The sequence below is a fragment of the Tenebrio molitor genome, chromosome 5 (genome assembly GCF_963966145.1).
Source record: "Tenebrio molitor chromosome 5, icTenMoli1.1, whole genome shotgun sequence".
In the NCBI taxonomy this organism is placed as follows: Eukaryota; Metazoa; Arthropoda; class Insecta; order Coleoptera; family Tenebrionidae; genus Tenebrio; species Tenebrio molitor.
Genome location: NC_091050.1, coordinates 15,454,652 through 15,477,611, shown reverse-complemented (window position 1 = coordinate 15,477,611; position 22,960 = coordinate 15,454,652). Strand labels below are relative to the sequence as shown.

Here is a 22,960-nt window from a genome sequence, read left to right as displayed (position 1 = left end):
AGAAAAAAAAGTGTCAAACGGTGGATCCGAGCGAAATTGATTGGTCATTAACGTCGCCGCCGGCGATCAACAATCATTACTTCATTGTCCTTCACGCTCAACTCGGCGCTCACCTGAAAGAGCAAATATCCATTCTCGTACATCCAGAAGTCCCCCGGGTCGCCCCTGCAGCCCTCCTTGCGCACGATGATGGCCAGGCACTGGTGCAGCAACACGCGGCACTTGCTCCCCTTGCTCATCTTTCACTTGCCACCCTGCAACAGAACGCACCGTTCATTTTTCGGCGATATCTCGCGATCTCGGCGACTGCAAATGCTTTCATTTCGCCTTAATAGTCATACATGAAAGTCGCGTCAAGAAATTTTGCTCGCAGCATACGCACACATAGCAAAAGAATAAGATGACTCTCTCTTTGCGCCGGCAAATCGACCCATACAACCGCAATAAATTAAGCACGCTCGAAACGAGAGTAAGTGCGACAACCCAATTTTCAGAGGCGAACTTGAAAATGAATTTTCGCGGTCGACGAAAAAAGCCTTTTCTTCGATTCAATTTGGCGATTAAGTGCGCGAAGAACGGGCACAGATTCCGCCGGAAAAAATCGTGAAAGTGGAGCCGGCAAAAGCTGTGATTTATTGACGATACTCGTGTGGTGAACTATTTTGGTCGAAAAATTTCGGTGCCAGTGGGGAGCTAATTGCCGGGTACAGTTAACTACGAAAATAGACGATTTCTAGAGATAAGTGATGGAGGAGGCGATTCGTATTATCATAAATATGCGGTTTTTGTCGGCGAATCTTCCATTAATTTTTAATTTGCGCATAAATAAATCCAGCTTTCTAGTTGGCATTTTGACTTGTTTGCACCCACAAAAAACCGTTCCTCCGAGGAATCTTTGTCATTTTTTTTGTTCGTGCACATGTGTTGTACAAAAGAAATGAAAGTCAGTCGCAGCTTTTCGACGAGACGTTGATATATCACGAAATGTCACTACTAGCAAGGCCTCTTCAGCACACATAATTTTTTTAACGAATCTACCTGGTTTTTTAAGATACCTATATGTATTAAAAGTAAACATTTTTAAGGATCTACCCTGTTTTTCAAACGCACCTGTTTTAAAAAAAGTCACAATTTTAAGGAATCCACCCTGTTTTTTACAGGATGAATACGGTTTATTTTAATGCAATTTATTAAATATTTATGTATATAATACCTCATACATGTATAATTAGTTGATGAATGTTTTAACTTGGACTAGTAAGGCCCCTTCAGAACACTTTGTTTCTTTAAGCATTTTGTCTTGTTTTTAAGGTATATTTAATAATTAAGGTTTTGCCCTAATTTTAAAGGTATATTTAAAAAGCAGATATTTCAAGGATTTTGTCCTATTTTTATAAGGGAGAAGGTATGCTATACCAACTCATGTAGATAACGATTTGAAAGAAAATTAATAGATTTTCCCGACGGGGTAAAAAATTGATGTAAAATAACATATATTATTTTTTCTTCAAACCTTCATAACAAATTATTTAAGACATGTTAAGAAACCAGGTAGGAATTTCAAATGATTTAGCTAGTTTACTTTACTGCCGCTCACCAGCGGAGATAATAACTTCACGGACGCCCTCAGCGGAGATAATAACTTTATCTGCCGCTCGTCAGCTCGTTAGATGCCGTGACAATGAAGTGACACTTTAGCATTATCAATGCAGCAGGATAATGTCATAATTTACGGACGTTTGAAGAAAAACTATATTTATTAATGAATTAGGATACCTACAGCTAAAAAAGTCAATAAAATGCAAATGGAAAGCGTATAACGCTTAAAATTACTAAATATCATTATAATGTTGATATTAAAGAACATCACACAGGTCATTTAAATAAAAAAAATGAAGCAAAAGTAAAAAGAGCTATAAAAAACAACACTTGTTGGGTGTTAAGACTATCCAACAAACAGCTGAACAAATTTTTTATTGATATTGGATAGAAATTTTATTCTAAGAGATGCAAAGAAATTGAAAATTAACAATTTTAGAGATGATTTTGAATATTCTTTACCAAAAACTTTTACAAAAAATGAGTGTGCAGTTTTGTCTATGTATCATCATGCCACATGTTATATAATTAGAAATGAGGATGTGCTGAATTTGGTTGTTCTGTAATAACTTGTTTATTTGTCGATATTTTAACAGTTGTTGTTGGCATTAATTCATATTTTAATCGTTCAGGTCTTCCATATAAATATTGAATTGCCCACATATCGTCTTGAGTTAATTTATCAATATCACCTTTATAACAGGCATACATAATTGAATTATTATTTGCCGAATTATCAATACCTAATGTATGTCCGATTTCGTGTAATAATACTGGTCAACAGGTCCAAAGAGTTATTGTTATAAGACTAATACAGGTGAAGTAGTTTGTAAAATAAAAGGATTTACATTAAACTATGAAACGTCCAAAAAGATTAATTCCGATAGTATTAGGGTGTCCAGAAAGTTCTGAGCGTTTTTGTGGTATTCTGTTTCTCGATATAAAATAAATGTAAAATCAATTGGTAATTTTTGTTAGTTTTTTAAAATATGAAGTACACTTGTCCATAAACAATTTGACGTGTCTCAATTAAATAATTTTCAATTGATTACATTCTGGTAATTGATTGTTTACATCGAAAAAGAACGAAATCGTAATTTAATTTTATATGAATTTAAATGTGGACATTCAGCGGCAGCAGCCACAAGAAATATATGCAGAATTGAAGGTGCGGGGACGGTAAAAGAGTATACCTGTCGGTGATGGTTTGCGAAATTTCTAAATGGGGAAGAAGGTCTTAAAGATAAGAGTCGTTCGGGACGAAAGAGCCCATCTTCTATCGTTCTGGAATTGAGTTTTTGGGACAAAGATGGTTGGAAGTCATTGACAATAACGGCCAATATTTAGTTTAATTGTTGTTTAATTTTTTAAGTAATAGATATTTATTTATTTTAATCTATTTTTCTAAAAAACGCTCAGAACTTTCTGGACACCCTAATATAATAGTTATTTTGGTAATTTGCCTCCATTTTGATTCTTTAATAGACATATTAACGAACGCGACGTCATCATCTGGGATGTCCTTACAGGGTGATTCATCTTTTACCGCCGGTGGCAAAATTGACCTTAAAAATTATGATTTCACTTTCATATTTTGCAGACCTAATTTATTATCCATAAGGCACATAATATCAAAAAATGAAATTTATAAGTTAATTAGGTCAAATTTTGCCATTTTCTCAATTATATTTTACGAAAATTTTTAGGTTGGCAAAACTTGATTCGTCATGCGTGTCAGTTTAAATTACAAAATGTGCAAAGAATTATTTATCAGGATTTATCAAGCAACAAATTCGCGACCGTATTTTTGGGAATTTCACGGACATATTTCAGCGGGCGTACATGAAAAATTATCTTACATATTCGTGGTTTGTGACAGAATTTGGATAAAACAAAAGGCGACTTTGAAGACTTGATCAAATTTTCACTTTTAAAATTAAGACATTACCAACCGCCTCGAAAAACCCTAAATCGAGGAAAGTAAACATTTTTGTTTAAAAATGACTTAAAAAGGGCAAATTACAAAAAATAGTATAAAAAACTCGTTTCATAAGACCTTGAAGCACTCATTCTTTAAAATAACTCGTGGCTACGCCACTCGTTTTTTAATCTTGAATTCGTGCTTCAAGACTGGTCTTATGAAACTTGTCTTTTAATATACTATTACATAATTAGTGGGATAACACCAATATTACAGGACTCGAGTGTGAAGATTGCAGATGACGAGGGCGTTAGCCCCTGTAATCACACGAGTTTCCTGTAATATGCTTTAGCCCTCGTGTTATGTACAAAATTTTATCCAAGACCGCCCCAAATTAAAAAAATAAATCTTATCTATTGATTTTCGCCAGTGAAATAAACGAGTTCCATTACCGCACTTAGTGGGATAAGAATTTACTTATCCCACTGAGTGAGGTAATGAAACTCATTTATCCCACTGAGTGCGGTAATGAAACTCATTGCCTCACTGAGTGAGGTAATGAAGTTCTTATCCCACTCAAAATTAATGGGATAAATGACACTTATCCCACTTATTTGAGTGGAATAAGGAACTTCATTACCGGACGCATTTCATTACTCCACTCAGTGGGATAAGTGAGCTTCATTACCCCACTCAGTGGGATAAGTAAGTTATTATTCCACTGAGTGGTGTAATAAAACTGGCGGAAATAAATAAGATTTACCTTTTTTTTTGTAATTCGGGGCGGTCTTAGATAAAATTTTGTACATAACACGTGGGCTAAAGCATATTACAGGAAACTCGTGTGATTACAGATGAACTCGGGCTAACGCCCTCGTCATCTGCAATCTTCACACTCGAATCCTGTAATATTGCTTTTATCCCACTAATTGTGTAAATAACTATTAGAAAAGTCCAGCAGAGCTGGTCCAGAGTCAACGACGAACAAAGAATTTGGTTTTGTTTATGACAAGAGAGTTATTCTAGAAAACTTGATACAATACCTACCATTTGGATATTAATTAAATAAAAAAATTAAAATATGTAATGAGTAATTTGTATGCTAGGTGAAGCAGCTAAGTCTATGCATCTTATTAAAAAATATTTCGGTTCTGTAAATATGGAATGGAAGGCAACATAATCATAAATTTGAAATAGAAAGATGATCCCTACAATATGGTTTTGCAGGTAAAATTGAATAATACGAACATTTTGATTTTACGAAATATATATGTATAGTATGTATAATTATGTATTATAAATATCTAAATATTACACTTAACATAAAAAATGCAATATAAATTGTATTTGATTATCCAATAGATAGAGTATGTTCAGTCCAAGGTTCAGTCTTATAAAATTGTAAATACATAAAGTCCATTCACGTTGGATTTTCCTCTCAAGGTCGAATAATTAAATTTTTTGGCTCTGTAATTATGTTTTGTAAATAGTGACATGCAGGTAAACACCGTACAGGTTGGATTGAGCATTGGTAAATCGCATTATCTTGGTTAGGTGCATGTCACTATTTACAAAACATAATTCCAAAAAATTAAATTATTTGACCTTGAGAGGAAAATCCAACGTGAATGGACTTTACCTGCAACTGACAATACAGTCTTGTAGTGAAGGGTGTTTTTTTTAAATTTGGCGTCGAAGTGGGCATTGGATAGTCGATTGAGACTGCACCACTCTGTAAAAGCCTAAGATTTAAACAGCTGATCCGTAATCCGTAACCTGTATGGTGCGTTCACAATCGACAGTTCAACGCCTACTTCGACAACAAAATTTAAAAAAAACACCCCTATTTCGCCTAATCTGTGATTTCGCCACTATCAACGCAGTGCGCATGCGCAATGGTTCGTGTGTCGTTCTCGTAGTGAATTACCCACGTGAACGTCGTCGCTTGTTTTTGCTAATTTTTGCTGTTTTTTGTGCTGATAGGCCTTACCGGAGAATTTATTCTCAACAGTAAATCGCACATTTCGGTAAGTACCTTGAAACAAAGCAGTGCATCTGCATCGAGTTAATAATATTCTGTATGTGTAGAAAACATAGAAGAAAAATGGGCGATGTTATGGCGTGGGACAACATTTTGATCTCGATGAAAAAAGGCATAAATGGGGTCGATTCGCCCCAGCAAGAAATATATCTGGATGTTATCAAAAGATCAAGAGAAATCAGGATCGAATACGTCCCCTTTAAAGGGACAATTGACAAAAAACGTTTGTACATAGAGTTTACGGATATAGAGAACATTACATATCCAACAGAGAGCAGCATTACTCTAGAGTTGCAAGATGATGATTATATTACGTTTGTGTTTCCAACACCGGGCGCCAAGCAGGATTTTAAGGAAGCTATAACCATTGTCAGGTAAAATCCTTATCAACAGTTATTAATTTTTTACAAGTGGCTAGAAAGAAAAATATACCTAAACTTTGTATGAAAATGAATTCATTAAATGTTTTATGTGTAATTTTTTTTGTGCGCACTTCTTTTTTTACAGATGATATTATTTTGTACTGTTTTTGTTTCAGGTCGGACTCTGGGAGCTCGGAGTAATATTGAATTTATAATTAATACTTAAATAAAAAAATATTTTGAATATACAGGGTGTTATTGAAAGTTGTACAGATATTTTAACCACGAGCTACTGGCTTCATGTAGAACTCGGAAAAAATATTTAAAAAATTCTATGTCAAAAAATTAAATAATATTTATTTTTTGAGCTACAATTTTTTTTAAATTGCTTTTAGTTTTCTACAACCTCGTAGGTAAAATTTCGGCACATTTTAAAAATACACCTAGAATACAACGTAGAAGATTAAAAGCAATAAAAAAAAAATGTAGCTCAAAAAATAAATGTCATTTTATTTTTTGACTTTTTTATATTTTTTCCGAGTTCTACATGAAGCCAGTAGCTCGTGGTTAAAATATCTGTACAACTTTCAATAACACCCTGTACATTGAATTATAATTAATACTTTTGTAATTATTCTTTTTGAATATACCATTGAATTATAATTAATACTTATGTAATTATTTTTTTTAAATATGCCATTGAAAACTGAATTTGTTTGGATGCATTCATTTTTGTGCTGAAGTGGTCCAACAAAAAACAGGAGCAAAAGGGCGAATTTTAACTTTTAACAAAGGTAAGTACATATCTTGAAAACGGGGTAGATTCCTTAAAAATGTTAATTTTTAAATGTACCTTAAAAACGACAAAAAAAAAAACAGGTGCGTTTGAAAAACAGGGTAGATCCTTAAAAATTTTTACTTTTAAGATAGGTATCTTAAAAAACGAGGTAGATTCGTTAAAAAAATTATGTGTGCTGAAGGGGGCTTACTAATAGTAATGTCAGTTTGGACGACTCAAATGATACCCCTCCGGTACGTAATTGCGTAATTTTTAATTTTTACCTTGTCGCCAATGACAATAACAAAAAAATTAAAGTGCCATTAAAGCTGTTCAAGGCTAATTAATTTTTTTGTTGCGGTTATTAAGCGAAGAGTTATCAAGTTGACCATCCAAAGTTCTACGGTTTAGAAATGAAAAGTAGGTTCGAGTCGGTGCACGATTTAAATAATCGAAAGAGATCGTTTAAGTTCATTTATCGCCGTGAAACTACCAAATTAACTTTTGAAATTGAACAATTGACTGAAAACAAGACATTCAAAACAAGGAAATGGCGATTTTTCCGCAAGAGAGAAAAGGAGGTGTGGGTGGTGTGCAAGGATCATTACAAAAGTGAAATTGATTTTGTTTTTCTTTAAACTTCAATACTGTTACTTACTCCTCGAGATCCTCAAACCGACCGTTAATTACAGCTCTGAACGCACAATAGCTTTGCAAGGAGTTTTTCAGGTTTATGTGCATTTACATATTTATTTGAGTCAGGCGGACCTAAATCGGGCGAACAAAGTGGACGTGTAATAAAACACAGATGACACCTTCTGGTCTGGCGCGGTTCTAGTGCCAAATGATTTTTTCTTCGTCAAGCTTGGTCTTTTTTCATGCATTCTTTGTTTCAGCTGGTCTAAAAGTCTATGTTGATTTACCAAGTTACAAACTCTTCCAGTGGCCCCTGCGAGAGATTTTTTTTTGGAAGTTGGGTAACGTACTGTCGAGCAACGTAGAAAAAGTGAAAATAGCCGAAAAAGGATGAGCTACTCGTACAACTCAACAAGGCCGTTTTAATTTGAGGATTTTGAAAAATTTGTGAAATTTTGAAGTAGAGGTTGAAGGTCTCGGTAAAATTGTGTGAATGCTGCGAGATCAGTATCTGCACACGTCAGTTGTATAACGTGATAAAATTTTAAGTGAGGTAAAATTCCGAAATTTTGGCCTTTTTCGGCCACCTCAAAGCAGCTGCAGTGTCGCTTTCTATTTTTACGATTTCATCTGGAGACATTACGGAATTAAGTGAAACAGAAAACAAATTAAAGCGCGTTATCTGAGACACAGATCTGAGATAATCATGTCATGTAAAAGCCACCTAAAAACTGATCAACGTCAAGAGTCGGCTATGATTTTTTGCCGTCGTCGATTACAATTAACATATTTGATTCGCCGTGAAAACACGAATTTGTTAACGTGTGTCGCTCCACTTCCACCACATAAATAATCCAATATTAGTAAGTGTCGCGGTTAAAATTTGGCCAAGAATGGGACCATTTCCGTCTTAACCAGCAAAACTCGTTGCGTAACACAGCTGTTCCGAAATTGACGCCCGCCGAAAGCGGTTCAAGCGAGCACATTTTGGTCGAAGTACCGTCTGGTTTTTTGGTGTTCGCGATGGGATTCTGCGAAGGATGGAATGACGTCCAGTTCCCGATGAAGCTGATTAGTTTCTTCGCACAAAGACGGTTTGAAAGTGACGGGCCGAGTTTGGGAGGCGATTGATGAGTACCGGCGCTTGACGGAAAAAAATCAAGCTTGTTAAATTATCGGCAATCTAATAGCTTCCGTAATATGACAAGCTCGTAAAATACCTGAGCGACGTTGGACATACGAGTCGTGGTAAAACGATATCACTGGGTAAAAATGCGAAATTCCCAGTGATAAAGCGGCAGACACGGTACTTAAGGCCGCTATTGAATATGTAGTACCCACGCGTTTTCCCACGGAAAAAATCCCGCACATGGCCGAACGCTTTCTTAGCTAATAATTATTCGAGATTTTATTTGTTCGGCTCGGTACGCTCGAGTCATTTGACATTTTTTCGTAAGGGCGGGTTTACACGCAGGCTCAAGTCGCAGCCGGCATGTGGCGCAGAGGTCACTCAACTATCGTTCCGATTTTTAACACAACTTTATTGATCTGCAGCAAAACAAGTCAAGAAGCACTGAAATCTTGCTTTCTGTATTTTGTTTTTAATATTGAAGATTGACAAATTCAAATAGAGTACTTTTTTTAGAAGTGGGAAGTTTACACACACGAGCGCAGCGATTGTTGTAATTCTATGCGTAAAAAAATGTTTCATGGAAAAGTTGTACAGTTAGGGACACGGAATTTCGGGCATCACTTTTCTGTCACTTCAAAAAATTGCGATGTAAATCAGTCTTTGTTGTCAATGTGACATTCAAAAGTCAAATTGTGAAATTTCACGTTTTTTGACAGTATATTGACTGTGGTGCCCGAAATTCCGTGTCTATAACTGTACACGTAATTTTCGTTGTCTGCGTAAAATAAAATTCTTATGAAAAAAATCATTAATTAAATTTCAACTAAGTATGAAGTAGGTGGTATTAATTTTCTACCATCATTGCGTAATTCAGGTAGTCTGCTAAAAGTCAAAAGCTGTCATTATGTTGAAATGTGCACATTTAAAGTTCTTTTACAATTATCGTCATAAAATGAGCGAATACGGTGGTGAAAGTGTCATAATGAAGCATTGCGAAGTATTTTTTGAAAATTTAAAAAAATAAACACTGATTTAGAAATTTTACGTCCAAATATGTGTCGGGGTCTAAATAAAAATCTGATCAAGAGTGCTTTGTCACAGGTGTTGTTTATCTCTCGTATGTTGTAGCTTGTACCTTACCAAGTGTCATAGTTCTCACAATTAACCTCCAATTTGTAATCGTGTCTTCAATTTTTATTTGGTGCTCTATTTTTTTCAGAACTAACTAACTAAATGGGTTGTTCACATGAACAAATGACAGAAAGATAATGGTTTGTGGCGGAGCTAAATGTAACATATTATGCCGGACACACGTTCGCCAAATTTTTCAAAACACTCTTGACCAGATTATGATTTAGACTGTATGTTGGCTTGTTTTGCCACAAGACTACTTTGTATATTTGAATAATTTGCAAAATTGCATAACACCGGAAATTGCTTGTCAAAAAAGGAACAAGAAAGAAACAAAGGACTTCTCACTAGAAATTGGTATTCAGTTTCGCCGACAGCGTCGGTTTAAAGTGATGCTAATTGTATTTAAATGAAGAACCACGAGTCCACATCCACAATTTTTCTTCGGAATTGACAGCCACACCGTCCCAACACGTCCCCTTCAGAATTAAAAGAAAGCGGACCCGCCTCCCCTTTCGTAAGGATTAGGAAAACAATTTGAACAATCACACATTGTTGACAATGTGATTAAGTGACCGTTGTCGATTGACGGCAAAGACAGGTGTTTCATCTGTTCGGTTGCAAAAGTCGGCGCAACAATTACCGCAACCAGACGCAATTCCACCGGTGCAAGATATTTGATTGCGTTGTTAGAACGATTGTTTTGGCTGGACACGGAGAAGTGATCGCGGGACGAGAGACGAAGCCTACTAATTGGAGTGGATCGTTTTGAAAATGTGTCGCAATAATTTTGGAAAATAATTGACAGCAGGCCGTGAGAGTCGTGTGAACGCGTCCGACAGGAAGACGAGTCGAAAAAAATTTTGATAATGGGAACCAAAAGTGAACGATCGAGCGGAAACGGTTCGATAATTTGTTTGTAGAAAAGTTAGCGCCATCAAAACGTGTTTAATTAGAAATTAAAAACAGCAATTTGCATGAAATTTAATTAAAGTTCTCTAATAATAATCGGAGATTTTCCTTTTTTGCGACCACGCTCAATTTGCTCGTTGCTCGATACATGTTATTTCGACGGCAACAATTACTTCTGTAATTTTCCCATTTTTTAAATCGCAATTTCATGGACGTTTTTATAGTTGAACGCTCATTAAACCAGCTGGCTGTGATAATAATAATAAACGTTGAATAATCGCGATCGCTCGTCTGTCATTCTCGTCGATTTCGAATCGATCTCGCTCGAAACCGAAAATGTTTTCGGCGGAAGCGGAATCGCCTTTGTCGAAAACCGTTCAACGTCGACGCCACTGGCGGCCCGGTGTGAACAGGGCCTAACGTGACTTGTGCTTTGCGCGCGACCACTTTCACTCGCCACTATCGCAACTACAATGGCGTTTTTTTGGAAATTTTTTCGGCCACCGTTTTGAGCAACCTCGCTAATTGAACGAGTGGATAGATCGAGCGTGCGGTCAATTAGTCCCCCGGATTTTTGCGCCGCTATCGTAACAATCGGCGAATTATAAATTATAATTTCTCTTATTACATTCACTCCGATAATTATTGTGTCATTTGTGACAAGGTAAATTCAATTTAATTTCCCCGGAGAGCACTTGATGGGACCGAATCGCGGTGAAATATCCAATTTGTCGACGGCTCTCACGTATTCAGATGTCTGTCTCGAGCTTAAAACGCATTATTTCCGCTCCGGTGGCCGCCGAAAAATTCTAGATGGGATCGGGAAAAAGCGCACACACCCGGAAAAAATCCGCGCTGCAAGAACTGGACGGCGAGGGAAAGTGAAGAAAGTCTCAGGAGTTAGGCAAAATCGACGCTCAATTTCTATTGGTGGCCGATATCTGGGCGACGTTTCGGCCGCGATAATTGCCACACCAGACCGATCGGCCCACCGCTTAAATTACACAGTCACTCCGATTAATAACCTATATCGGTACCATAAAACGATTTAAAACCGCCAATTAGAGGCTATTTTAATTTACTTTCGAATTAAGAGCAACAGTGAAGTTTTTTTCGGTTTATGGCCGGAAAAGTGGACCGAATTTCGGAAAACCACTCCAGTTTCGCTCCGATTTGTTATTTTTTCTCAACCGTTGCGTACACAATTGAGCAACAAAGACATTCCACTCCGGTCTCGTTAAAAATGTAAATATTTGCGTTGTAACGGAAGTTGCAGTTCCGTACGGCGCACAATTAATTTACCGTCTTGGGTCCGATTTGACCCGGCGTGCTCGCAACCTCTCGGACCACTAGTTTCGTCTCGACGCGTGTGGCGTTATGGGGGTTTGATCGATTTTGTGTGGATTTTGGCCGGAGCTAATCGGCGTTCATTTGGCGAAACAAATCCCGCCGGTCCGTTATAACGGCGAATCGTGGTTTTTCGCTCGTTTTTAATTCCCCAAAATGGCGGTGGGAGAGTTCGGGGAAGCGAACTGACCGATTGGGAGACCGCCGCGAAGTTTCCCATTGACCCAGAGAAACGGGCGAGTTCGAAGCACTCGTCTTCAGCTTTCTGTTCTTATCGTGTTTTTTGCGTTTTTTGACAACGCTGCTCGTAAACGTGTTCGATTAAAAGTTTCATTTCGTAATGCATCTTCGCTCAAGCACATTTTCACTTTTAATCTAATCGAGTTCTTTTTGCTCGTTTCCTGTACAATTTACTTGTTGGTGTAAATTCCGTTTTCACTTGATTTTTTTACAATTCCGTAAAGATTTATCTTTCTTCTTTCGGTTCATCTGCGACGCACTCGCAAAAACTTGTTTTTTTTTTCTACATTCATCTTCGCATGAGTTAGAAATTAATTATTTGTGTCTGAATTTCATTTAAATAAATTAACAAACGTTGCGCTTCAGGCCACACTTTATTTTGCATATCGGAATTGCACTATTAGGCTTTTTTCGGTAATTTTATTTTAATTTCCCATCTATAATAATTATGTTTTTACAATTCTAGAAGTTTTTCTTCCATCTTTTAACCTTGACAAAAATTTTGCAGTGAATACAGGGTGTTTCTGAAATACGTGTGTTAATTTTAACCAGTGGAAGAACGCGCCAAATCATGGAACTTTTCTCTATAACATTTTTACGAAAAAGCAATACAAATTGATTTAAAATTTGGAAGAAATTAACCATCAAAGTGTATACCCGCCTATATGGGTAAGGGCGAAAATTTTCTGTTGTGATAGAAACAGAGCTTTGTTAAAAAGTTCCATTGTTATAGAAAAAAATTAATAATCAAAATTTAGATGATCATGGTTACAAAAAATACTGGGTGCACCAAAATTCGCGGAAAAACTCAATGAGGTAATGTCAATTCATGTCAGAAAATAACGAGAAAAATAATTAAAAAATTCTATACCTCTTAGATTTGAAGATATGGGGGCCCAAAAGTGCAGCTTTGATTTCATTTATTTTAAATAATAAAAAGGATTTTGACCATTTGTCTTTTACGATCCAGTGGGCTAATAATTTTGAACGATTGTGATCAGGTTTGCAATTATTTTCTCCATTATTTCCAGCATTTCCAAGTAGTACTTTTATGTTCGTTTTACCTCAAATAGCATACGGCAACACGGTTTTGATTTTTCCCTCTCATTTCCATGGATACAACAAAAATAAAATATTCGCAGACTATTGGGATGCATAGAATGTTTTTAAATGTTGCCACATTTAGTGTAACAAATAGGTCCATATCTTCTACAAAAAAGAAGATTGATTTTTTTAAACATTTTTACCTGATTTCTTAATGACTACTTAACAACGTAATACTACGTTGTTCCGCGAATTTTGGGGCACCCAGTAGAAACCAGTTAATCACACAAAACGACTCATTTGGTAAAAATTGTGGGGCAAAAAATCTTGGAATACTTTTACGAATTTTACAAAACGTTATAGAGAAAAGTTTCATAAATTGGCGAGTTCTTTCACTAATTAACACACGTATTTCAGAAACACCCTGTATATACCAAAGAAGTGGATAGTAGAATTGACTACATACTACACTCTCCACACTTATTAGTCTTATTACTTACAGAAAAATTTTGAAAGTGCGCTAAAATCATGATAGAAATTTGATGCAAGCTTTGCAAACTTTACTGTCGAACTATCATAATTCATAACATTCATAACACACAAAAATTTCACAAAATTACCAAAATTTGGAAAGATTTTAGGAAAATTAGTAAAACAAATGTTTAATTTCTTATTAGAAATCTATTTGGTTATTTCTTCAGTCCAACCATTTTTTTTACTAAAATAAAATAATTGTCAAAAATTGAAAATAATAAAATTTCCGAGGCTCGTGAACTTTTGGGGATATAGTATACAGAGTGTCTCAGCTAAGACTTTTGAGCTTAATATGTATCTCGGTTATTTGCCAACGGATTTTTATGAAATTTAAAATGCAGATATTTTAGACCGTAAAGGTTTAATTAGTAATAATACAATTATCTCAAGTTAAAAAATGTAATTTTAACACATGTTTCCTTTATCGAAAATTATGCGCGATTATTATTAGATTGTTAAACATTAAAAAATAGGGGTCTACACAAACAATTAAGTAAATCACTTGTCTGATTCAACGAAAAGATTAGATTTTGTCGTTAAAAATTTAATGTAAAATTTGAAGGTATTTGAGCAGTTACCTTTTGAAACAATTGATGATGATTAATTGCCAAGCAACATTTTGTACAACCTTTAAAGTCTGTCAAAATTGGGTGCGCTTTATTAGAAACGTAAAATGGTGAAAATTTTTTGAAAATACTCTAAAAATAGACTACAGCGGCAGAAATTTCAATATTGTTGAAAAAGGAACAAAATTTTGCCTATGGAGAGTGTCGTAAGAACTTCAATGACAGTTCGTTTTCTCGTGGAACAGTATCCAAATGTAGGCTTTACAAAATGTAAGGTTAAGAGAGTCATCAATTTATTGGAAGACACAGGAAGCGTACGTGAACTAAATTACTTTGCTAAAATATCCTGATCGTGTTTTAGTCCTTTATGGAAGAATTAAAACATCCAGTATAATAAATTACGTCCAAATGTTGTCTTTAACTTTGTAAGTGTTTGTAAGGTTAGCAAGATAAACGTCAAATATGTCACCTCCGCTTCTGCGAAAAGGGATGACCAAAATTCTGCAAAATTGCGCGTTTGTTTCATACGCGTCTACGTTTTTGCATTTGCAGCCACGTTTAACACAGTTTTTTGCTTTTTTCTTGCAAACCAGACGTCTTTCAAGGACGAGTTTTTCCCTACAGCATTTTTTATTGACGATCAATTTTTTATGTAAATCTTAATTGATTCAACATTTTAAAAAGGCATGTAAAAATTACGTTTTTAAGACTTGGGTGATTTGCATTAATGGGATTTTATTCTTCACTGTCTAAAATATACGGTTCTTGGCAGTTAATAATAATCTGTAAATTTATTTGGAACCACAACGAAGCAAATTATTTTTTAGTACAATTTTGAAAATTTTCAAAGTACATTTTTAAATTTTGAATTTTTTAATTTATATAAATTGTACGAGAGTACCATTGAAGTATGATTATCCAAAATATCCAAAAACGTTTTCCTTGTCCTAAATGGCTGCATTTTATTTTATTTTCAATTTGTGATCATATCAAAAGACGAAACGACCACCACTATACTTCCACTTTCCACTTAATGTTAGAATTATTTGAAAACCAATGAAAACAATCACAACTGACCACCACATTCTCCAGATTTATTATCCACAAACAAGCGGTCAGTGCGTAAAAAATCATCACCACATGCTTTGCAAACAATCGAGTCGAGTTACCATAACATAAAATAGTATATTACATATATCATTAAGAGTAGAAGTGTCTCTTTTTGTGCTAAGCCCAGAGATTGAAGACCGAAACGCAGTTGAGGTCGACAAACTGGGCGAAGCACAAAAAGAGCTTCTACTCTGAATGATATACATATACTATTTTATCTTCAAGCGTATCACAAAAAAAAAATCGAACATGAACTCACTTATTTATTTTTCTTTACTAGTAATTTCTACTTCCCTTGTTATTGGTACTTGAAGTTTCGATAATATTAGTAAAGTCTACAATGCTATCCATTCTATCCGATGTACTCTCTGCAAATTTCCACGTAAAACTTTCCCAAAATGGTGAATGATCGCGATTTGTAATTTTTAGTATCCTGAACTTTTACTACGATAGCAGAGCCCAAATCTTCGATATCTCTCATTGTCAAATTGGTGATTTCATTACATCGAAAGTGGTCACACTTGTGACAAGTAAGACCTAACCTACAATAATAATTTATAATTCTTCCTCTAGCGAACTCAGAAATTTTACCTATGTAGCCAGAAACTGTGCATCAGGAGCAAGTACGTATAAATCATACACTTTTCGCCCGGGACTGTGGTCGGATTAGATCTACATTGAGTTTGCCGCGATCTGCATCAATTTTGGAGCCGTCCGATTACAACTTACAACTGTTTACCTATTACCACTGAAGGACAATCTTGCGCTATTTTTGACATTTGTTTGACATCTGATCTGACATCCATGGACACGCCCACAAGTCTCACAAGGGGCGACTCGTTTTTAACCACAGTCGAATCGGTTAAATATTGGATAACAATTTCGTTATTTCGCTTCTTTAGAGGCTTTATCTTAATGGGGATAATTTATTAATTAAATATTTCGTGTAATTGATAATTACATCGTGACAAATATTTCAAATGACCTTACATTTGACCCAGTCGAGCCAACTGTGGGACACTTCTACTCCTAGGACTTGAAGTATGTACAGTCGATGGACAAATAAAACTGGGACAAAAATGACAATCACCTAAGTCAAAATTTACAAATTTGCATCGTTTAATTACGGCTTTATCACAAATAGGTGGTATGACATATTATACAGACACTGACAAATATATTGACAATTCAATGGTCTGATTTACATAGATTAAATTTTAAGTGTCCCAGTTTTATTTGTCCACCGACCGTACTTCTACTCCGCTCAGAAAAAAAAGACAGTTTAACCGCCTCTATGGAGATACACAAAGGCGCGATTTTTGACCGCTTGAAGATAAAAAATGTATATGCAAAATTATCAAAACTTGGAAAGCTGGCAAAAAAACTAATGAAGCAACTGTAGAATTTTATTTTGTTTATTTCGTACCAAAAATAGTTAGTTTTTAAATAAGAAAAAAATAAAATTGAAAATCAATAAAATTTTAAGACGCTAATGAACATTTAGATGCAGTGGTTCCTGCTAGTTAATAACTTGTACCTAAATTAATTTAGACCCAAATTGGGCAAATTGAAAAGTCATATACAGTTGACTCAACAGCACTTTTATGGCATTAGTCGTTTGAAATTACTTTAAAATTGTATTTATATGGAAAATATTCAATCCAAATTATGATTTTATTGTCCCTTTTTGTGCCTTTATTTGGTTCACAAATATGAAAAAATGCTGTTGCAAATGATAAGTGGTTTTTTGCAACTTGAGTCAACTTTACACACATATTAGGCATTCACGATCTTTTTGGGACCGAGTTGGCTATGACCATCTAGTGATTTTGTTGGCAGCACCTCGGCGATTCCCTAAAGGAAATTGACACTTTTTGTGTTAGGTTAGGTTGTTTTCAGTTTAAGGTTATATTTTTTGAATAGGTACATTGTCGCCGGATCTCTTAAATCTGGTCGGTCCTTTTTAAATTGGAAGTACATAGCATCGTTTAATGGAAATTTTTTGTCGTAACACAATTATTTTGGCATTTTTGACTATTCCTTTGACGGAAATTAAAATTATTTTTACAAACTTAATAAATCATTTACTTTCTTACGAATACGGTTGGCTTCAAAAAAAACGGGAACTGTCAGAAAAAGTTCTGTCAAATTTTATTAAATTTTTATAGTTTGAAACGGTCTTTTAGAATTTAGGTTAAAAAACTACACTAATGTGTCAGAAATATCAGTTCTGCAAATACAAATACTACTGTCAAACAGACACAAATTGACAAAAATTGACAAATTAAATTTCAATTCACATTAGGTCAAATTTCATTTCCCGTTTTTTTTTGAAGGCAACTGTACATATTAAAATAATGAATCTGACAATGATGGCAACAAAATGTCGAACAGACACTGACAGACAAAAAAGGTTGCATCCGTTGCATCACTGAATCAGTTAGTCCAACATGAAAAGAAAAAATCATAGCCAATTCGGTCCCAAAAACATCGTGAATGCCTAATATGTATGTATTTTAAAATTTTGGATGTTTTGAATGCATTAAACAATTCTGATTTTCGTGTTATTGAATAATTATAATAAACTATACAAGAGCGCAATTGGAGGGTAATTTGACTTTTTCAAAATAAAAATAAAAAAGTCATCCTAACTGGCTGCATTTTATTTTATTTTCAGTAAATAATTAATAATATTTCTGCAATTTTGGAGGCGACCTTTCGACCTTGTCGAAAATCTTGAATCGTGCGAATATTTAATTGACAACTTTCCTCCATTATTCAGATCGTTTTGGGCTCGATAATGTCAACATAAATGTAGTCCTTCAAAACTGAAAGTGCTTATCAAAAGTAGGACAACAATATTTTCAGATACATTTTTAACGTGCGAATTAGCACAAAACTGTGTAAATTTCGTCATCGAGTCGACATTTCTGAAAACGCACGCGAGTACACAGGCATAAAAACGGTAAATAACAAGTCTCGGTGCTCGTAAACCTTTTGACCGACGATAAATATGATTAAGAAGAGGTGGCAGCGGAATTTATCTGGTTTGAATTCATAAATAGGTGCCACACCTTTCGGATTTTTTCATTGATCGTCGATTTTTACAGAATTTCAAACGACAGCATTAACATACCTGCATCACACCGTTCCGCCAAATCCGTTTCGATTTCGTCGCAAAAATTCTCAATCACTTTCGACCAGCGCGAATTTACAACCGCCACTCCAAGAATTCGCGCGCGGTGGAAAAATCCAGGTCTCGACCGGCGGAGCCTCTCCGAGCGATGATTCAGAACAAGAGTAATTGCAAATTGCACCGGGTCGTGAGACTCGCGGATGTTATCTCCGAGTGGTCTAAAACTGTCTAGGAGACCTGAAACGGCCACACCTTGAGAAGATCTCAACAAATCCGGATTTAATGGTCGAACGCTTACGGTTTCCCGGAACACTTGCGTAACTCTCGGCCCGGAGCGGCTCCGGGGGCTATCTTCGAACGCATCTCGCTCCGGCCAAGGTGAGTCGGCGATTAAAAAATCGCACTTGGGCCACAAATCTCCGAAGAAATCGCCATCGTCAACCTACTTTCTAAAGCGGAGGAGTCGCTCGGCGTTTTGCCCATTTCGGCGGCGGCGGCGACAAATCGCTGCGACTTGCAAAATGTCGCCGCGATTTGTCGCCGGCTCGCGTAACAGGCGATTTGCGGTTTCGACGATTAATCGCGAGACGCTCGTTTTTCTCGTAAAGCTTATTTTGAACAGCAATTACTCTGTATACGGAGAGAAATCTCGCGGTGTGACCTATGACTTTCTTGCAAGATTTCTAAGAGCATGCTATCTCGGAATAATGACGTTCATTGTTTCATCTTTGATATTTAATATTCATTTTTTATGTATCGGCGGGATTCGTTTGTTCTTGGGCAATGGCGAATTCAGACGTTGCGGAATCACGGACGGATAAAAATCGCATGCGATCTAACGGTATCCCGCGATCAATTATTATCAATTATTTCTAATTAAAATATTATGCAACTTATTACACGCCCAATTAATATTGAAATCGGGACTAATTGGAGGATCGCTCACGGACGTTCCCTTTTCCATAGGTCGTGGCAACCCATCTACAGGGTGGGACTCACACGCTTTCATTCATCCGGAAAATCGACCGACTTTTTCGGTACTGACCTAGGTCACAGCCGTCTTAGCGTGTTAACAATGCACATTGTCTAGTTACGTCGTTTAGCTAATTCCGAATTTAATCCAGCCACGCTTAATTATGTATAATTTATATATTTTTTACATGTGTGAAACTGGAATGACGTCGTTTCTAGTGACACACTGAACACCTTTCCCTACTCGATGGAAGTGTCACTTCTTGTACGCGCAGATCCATTTGACTCGTTAACCTCAACGTGGTCGTAAAAGAATTGTTTGGTTAGATGTTTTAACATGTACAAAGATGGGAAGGTTAATGTGAAACGGAAAACAAATCTCGGTTTTTCGTACGTTATGAAAGTCGCACTCGGAGCGGACAAATAAGGGAAAAGGAAGAAAAGGAACGCAAAAAGACGATTGATGAAGTGGTCAGTTTTTCAAGGCGAGGTGCGCGCAAGGATGCCCACTTGTACCGGTGCAATTAAGAATATAGAATGACAGGTGCGATCACGGTGATAATAAACCTACATGACCAATTATGTGGGTTTTTATTTATTGCTGTAGAAAAAGCAAAAACAGCACAATTCAGGTGGTCGGAATTTTCGGTATAACGCAACGGTTCATTATGCTTAATTAAGATAGAAGAGTGGAAAGAAATCTCGCCGGCAATTAATTTCTGCGAGGGTAATTAAAGAAGGAAGAATGTGTTGTCCATAGATATGGAAATGGGGAAAAGTTGTGAAATGTTAATTTATGCTTCAAGTTGATAAATTGTTGGGTTGACAGCGAAGAAAGTCAAAAATGGCGTGCAAACACGAGATAAGATAAAATTAGCTTTGAATAGTGATGCAACTGTGTGGGAGGATATGGAAATTGACAAAGTAGGTACACAAAAGATTTTTAGAAAACTAAACGTCACAATATAATTACGCTGCAAGAATGAAGTGAAGATGAGTGATAGATGGAAGATTGGACTCTGTGGGTGGCTGACAAATAAACGCCGAACGTGGATAGAGATGGCGCTGAAGAGAACAGTTTGAAAATAAAAATGTATAAAATGCAACGTGAAAAGTCTGTTCAGAGATCACAGATCTGTTACTTGTTGATTTATGTTGGTCAAACAACAAATATCCCTGTAGTACCTGAAGACGATACAGGTTGGCACAACTGACAGTTTAATTGTCACCGATTCAAAGTGTTTAATGTAATGTCGGGTGTTCATTTAAATTTATCCTCAAAGTAGGCGTTCAAGAGTCGATTGTGAACGCATCACGGATTACAGATTACGAATCAGCTGTTTAAGTCTAAAGCTTGTTTGACACGATACTAAATTTTTGAGAAAATTTAGTAGTAAATGAGAGAGGACCAATGAACGATCAGGATCTGACAAAGACAGACTATGATCCTGATCGTTCATTAGTCCTGATCGGGGTCTCTCTCATTTTCTAACAAATTTTCTACAAAATTTAGCATCGTGTCAAACAAGCTTAACCTCACTTTTTGCGTTGTGTGTGTTTTTACCCTGACTGATGAGTGGTGCGTTCAGAATCAACTCTTCAACGCCAACTTTGAGGAGAAATTTAAATGAACACCTGATATAATGCAAGGAAAAGAAAGAAATTTGTTTAGCAAAAAATTAGAAATGAATATTTGATTCAATTTAATTATATTTTTTTAAGCACTGATACCAACTGGCACTTGCGTTCACCATAAAACTTAACTTTTCATTTTCTCTTATATTTGCCAGTTGTCACATTGAGGTATTGGCTGAGAAAATTTCAAAAATAAAATGAATTTGCCAACGTTTGCAATTTTAGAATGTACGTTAACGCATCAAGACGGACAGTATTTTATTATCAGAACGGTTTTAGCGGCAATAGTTTCGTTTCTGTGACTAGGTATTTACAGAAAAGTGACGATTTTTCCGTGGCGTATTTTAGTGCTGGCATTGAGTTAACATTTATTAACAGTCCCAAAACAATCAGAAATTAGATTGGGTACGAGGCCACTTTGCAGAAAAACTTAGTACCTCGACGCTTCTAGGTTGCCAGTTTGGCAAGATAATGACCCAATGCGTTGTCCAAATAAGGAATAAATGTATTGGCCTTCACATTCCCCTGATTTGAGCCCAATGGAAGACATGTGGGATCACATTGACGACTTGATGAAAGGCCACGGTTCCAGCAAACGCTTGGGAAACGATCAACGTAATTGGCACTGTGTGCCGCTGCATTGTCCTGCTGTCGTGAAGGTTGAGCAAATATCAAATATTGAATTTTTCTCTTACGCATAATCGAAAAACAAACGTCCATTCGACGAGCATTACGTGAATATTTGCGAGTCAATTAGTGACAGAGACGAATCTCGGAAGTGATCTTGTCGGTGGTTTTACGTCCACGCTGTACTTAATCCGCGTAAAAATTGGGCACCAGTGAGATTGCAACGGTTGCCTACGACCCGAGTAATGATCGCACACCTCGTTACAGTTTTAATTACCGATTAACACGTTGCAAGCCCATTTTGATTTTTTATGTGGTTCTTTTCGAAATTAATTGCTTTCAGCGGTTCTGTTGTACGTTTTATGTTGGTCTTGATGATGGGAATTAGTCCACAGTAGTATCTGCCATGCTTTGTTTGACTTATTGATTGTATATGATTAGTCTGTATTGTAAAATATACGTGTGCAGATTCTTTTATGCCGTCTATTGTCTCCTCCGCCCCATATATTCACCGTGCAATTTTTTTCGCAATGCGGAACTCGTACAAATCCACGTTTGTACAGGAGGTTATGATATGTTAAACGGTCCACGAGTTATTCAAAGGTTGTATTGTTGTAGTCGCAACAATAATTCATTCGTTTGTTCAAACAGTCCTTGACGCTGATACAAAAAATTAATGTTATTGTTTTTTCGTCGTACAAATTATAACGGGCCTTCAAATAAATTTATATTTAGAGCAACCTATGGAAATTCAATTGTTTGCAACATTTTTCCAGCGTAGAAAATGACACAAGAAACGTCTGACATTTTAACGAAATAAAATTAGGTTAGAAAATATTTTTTTCCACTCTCTACATGGTAAGTACGTTGTTATGACATTGATTTGGTGGATGTAGGTACAACTTTTTTGACCTACCGTTGGTTACTATTAACGACGGGATGTAAGTAACCACTTACCTCCCTCGGGGAAATAAGTGACAAAAATTAAACCAAACAAAACACTAATATGCCTTATGGTAACGTTTATTCGATTTCTGTGGCAGGGGGAAGGAACATGAAGCGTTTGCAGCCTCAGCAACTTCCATTTCTCTTTTAATTTTGTTCAAATTCATTTTACAAACTTTTGACACGACGCTTTTAATATTGACGTTTTGTGTGATGAAAGTCGTAGCAACCGGCAACAGACATACTAATATTTTATTCAAATATTTCAAATAAATTCATCAAAAAGAAAGTA

The 22,960-nt window shown here is 36.0% G+C and overlaps 1 protein-coding gene and 1 long non-coding RNA gene across 5 annotated transcripts in view; one reads left to right on the top strand and one right to left on the bottom strand.

Annotated features, from left to right (window-relative positions):
• Window positions 1–22,960, bottom strand: part of ko (Stork-head domain-containing protein knockout) — a 31,746-nt gene that overhangs the window by 4,813 nt on the left and 3,973 nt on the right. For 3 of the 4 annotated variants that reach the window (XM_069047042.1, XM_069047044.1, XM_069047045.1), the window contains exon 2: window positions 114–254. In XM_069047042.1, the coding sequence (XP_068903143.1) occupies window positions 114–239 (126 nt within the window). In that variant the 5' untranslated portion in view covers window positions 240–254. Of the gene's footprint in view, window positions 1–113; window positions 255–18,489; window positions 18,727–18,787; window positions 18,923–22,960 lie in introns of those variants that run through there. The other variant, XM_069047043.1, reaches the window with a different exon arrangement.
• LOC138130532 (uncharacterized) lies at window positions 5,333–6,590 on the top strand. The gene is made up of 3 exons (XR_011159604.1): window positions 5,333–5,547; window positions 5,609–5,935; window positions 6,100–6,590. It is a non-coding gene; the product is annotated as an uncharacterized lncRNA (long non-coding RNA).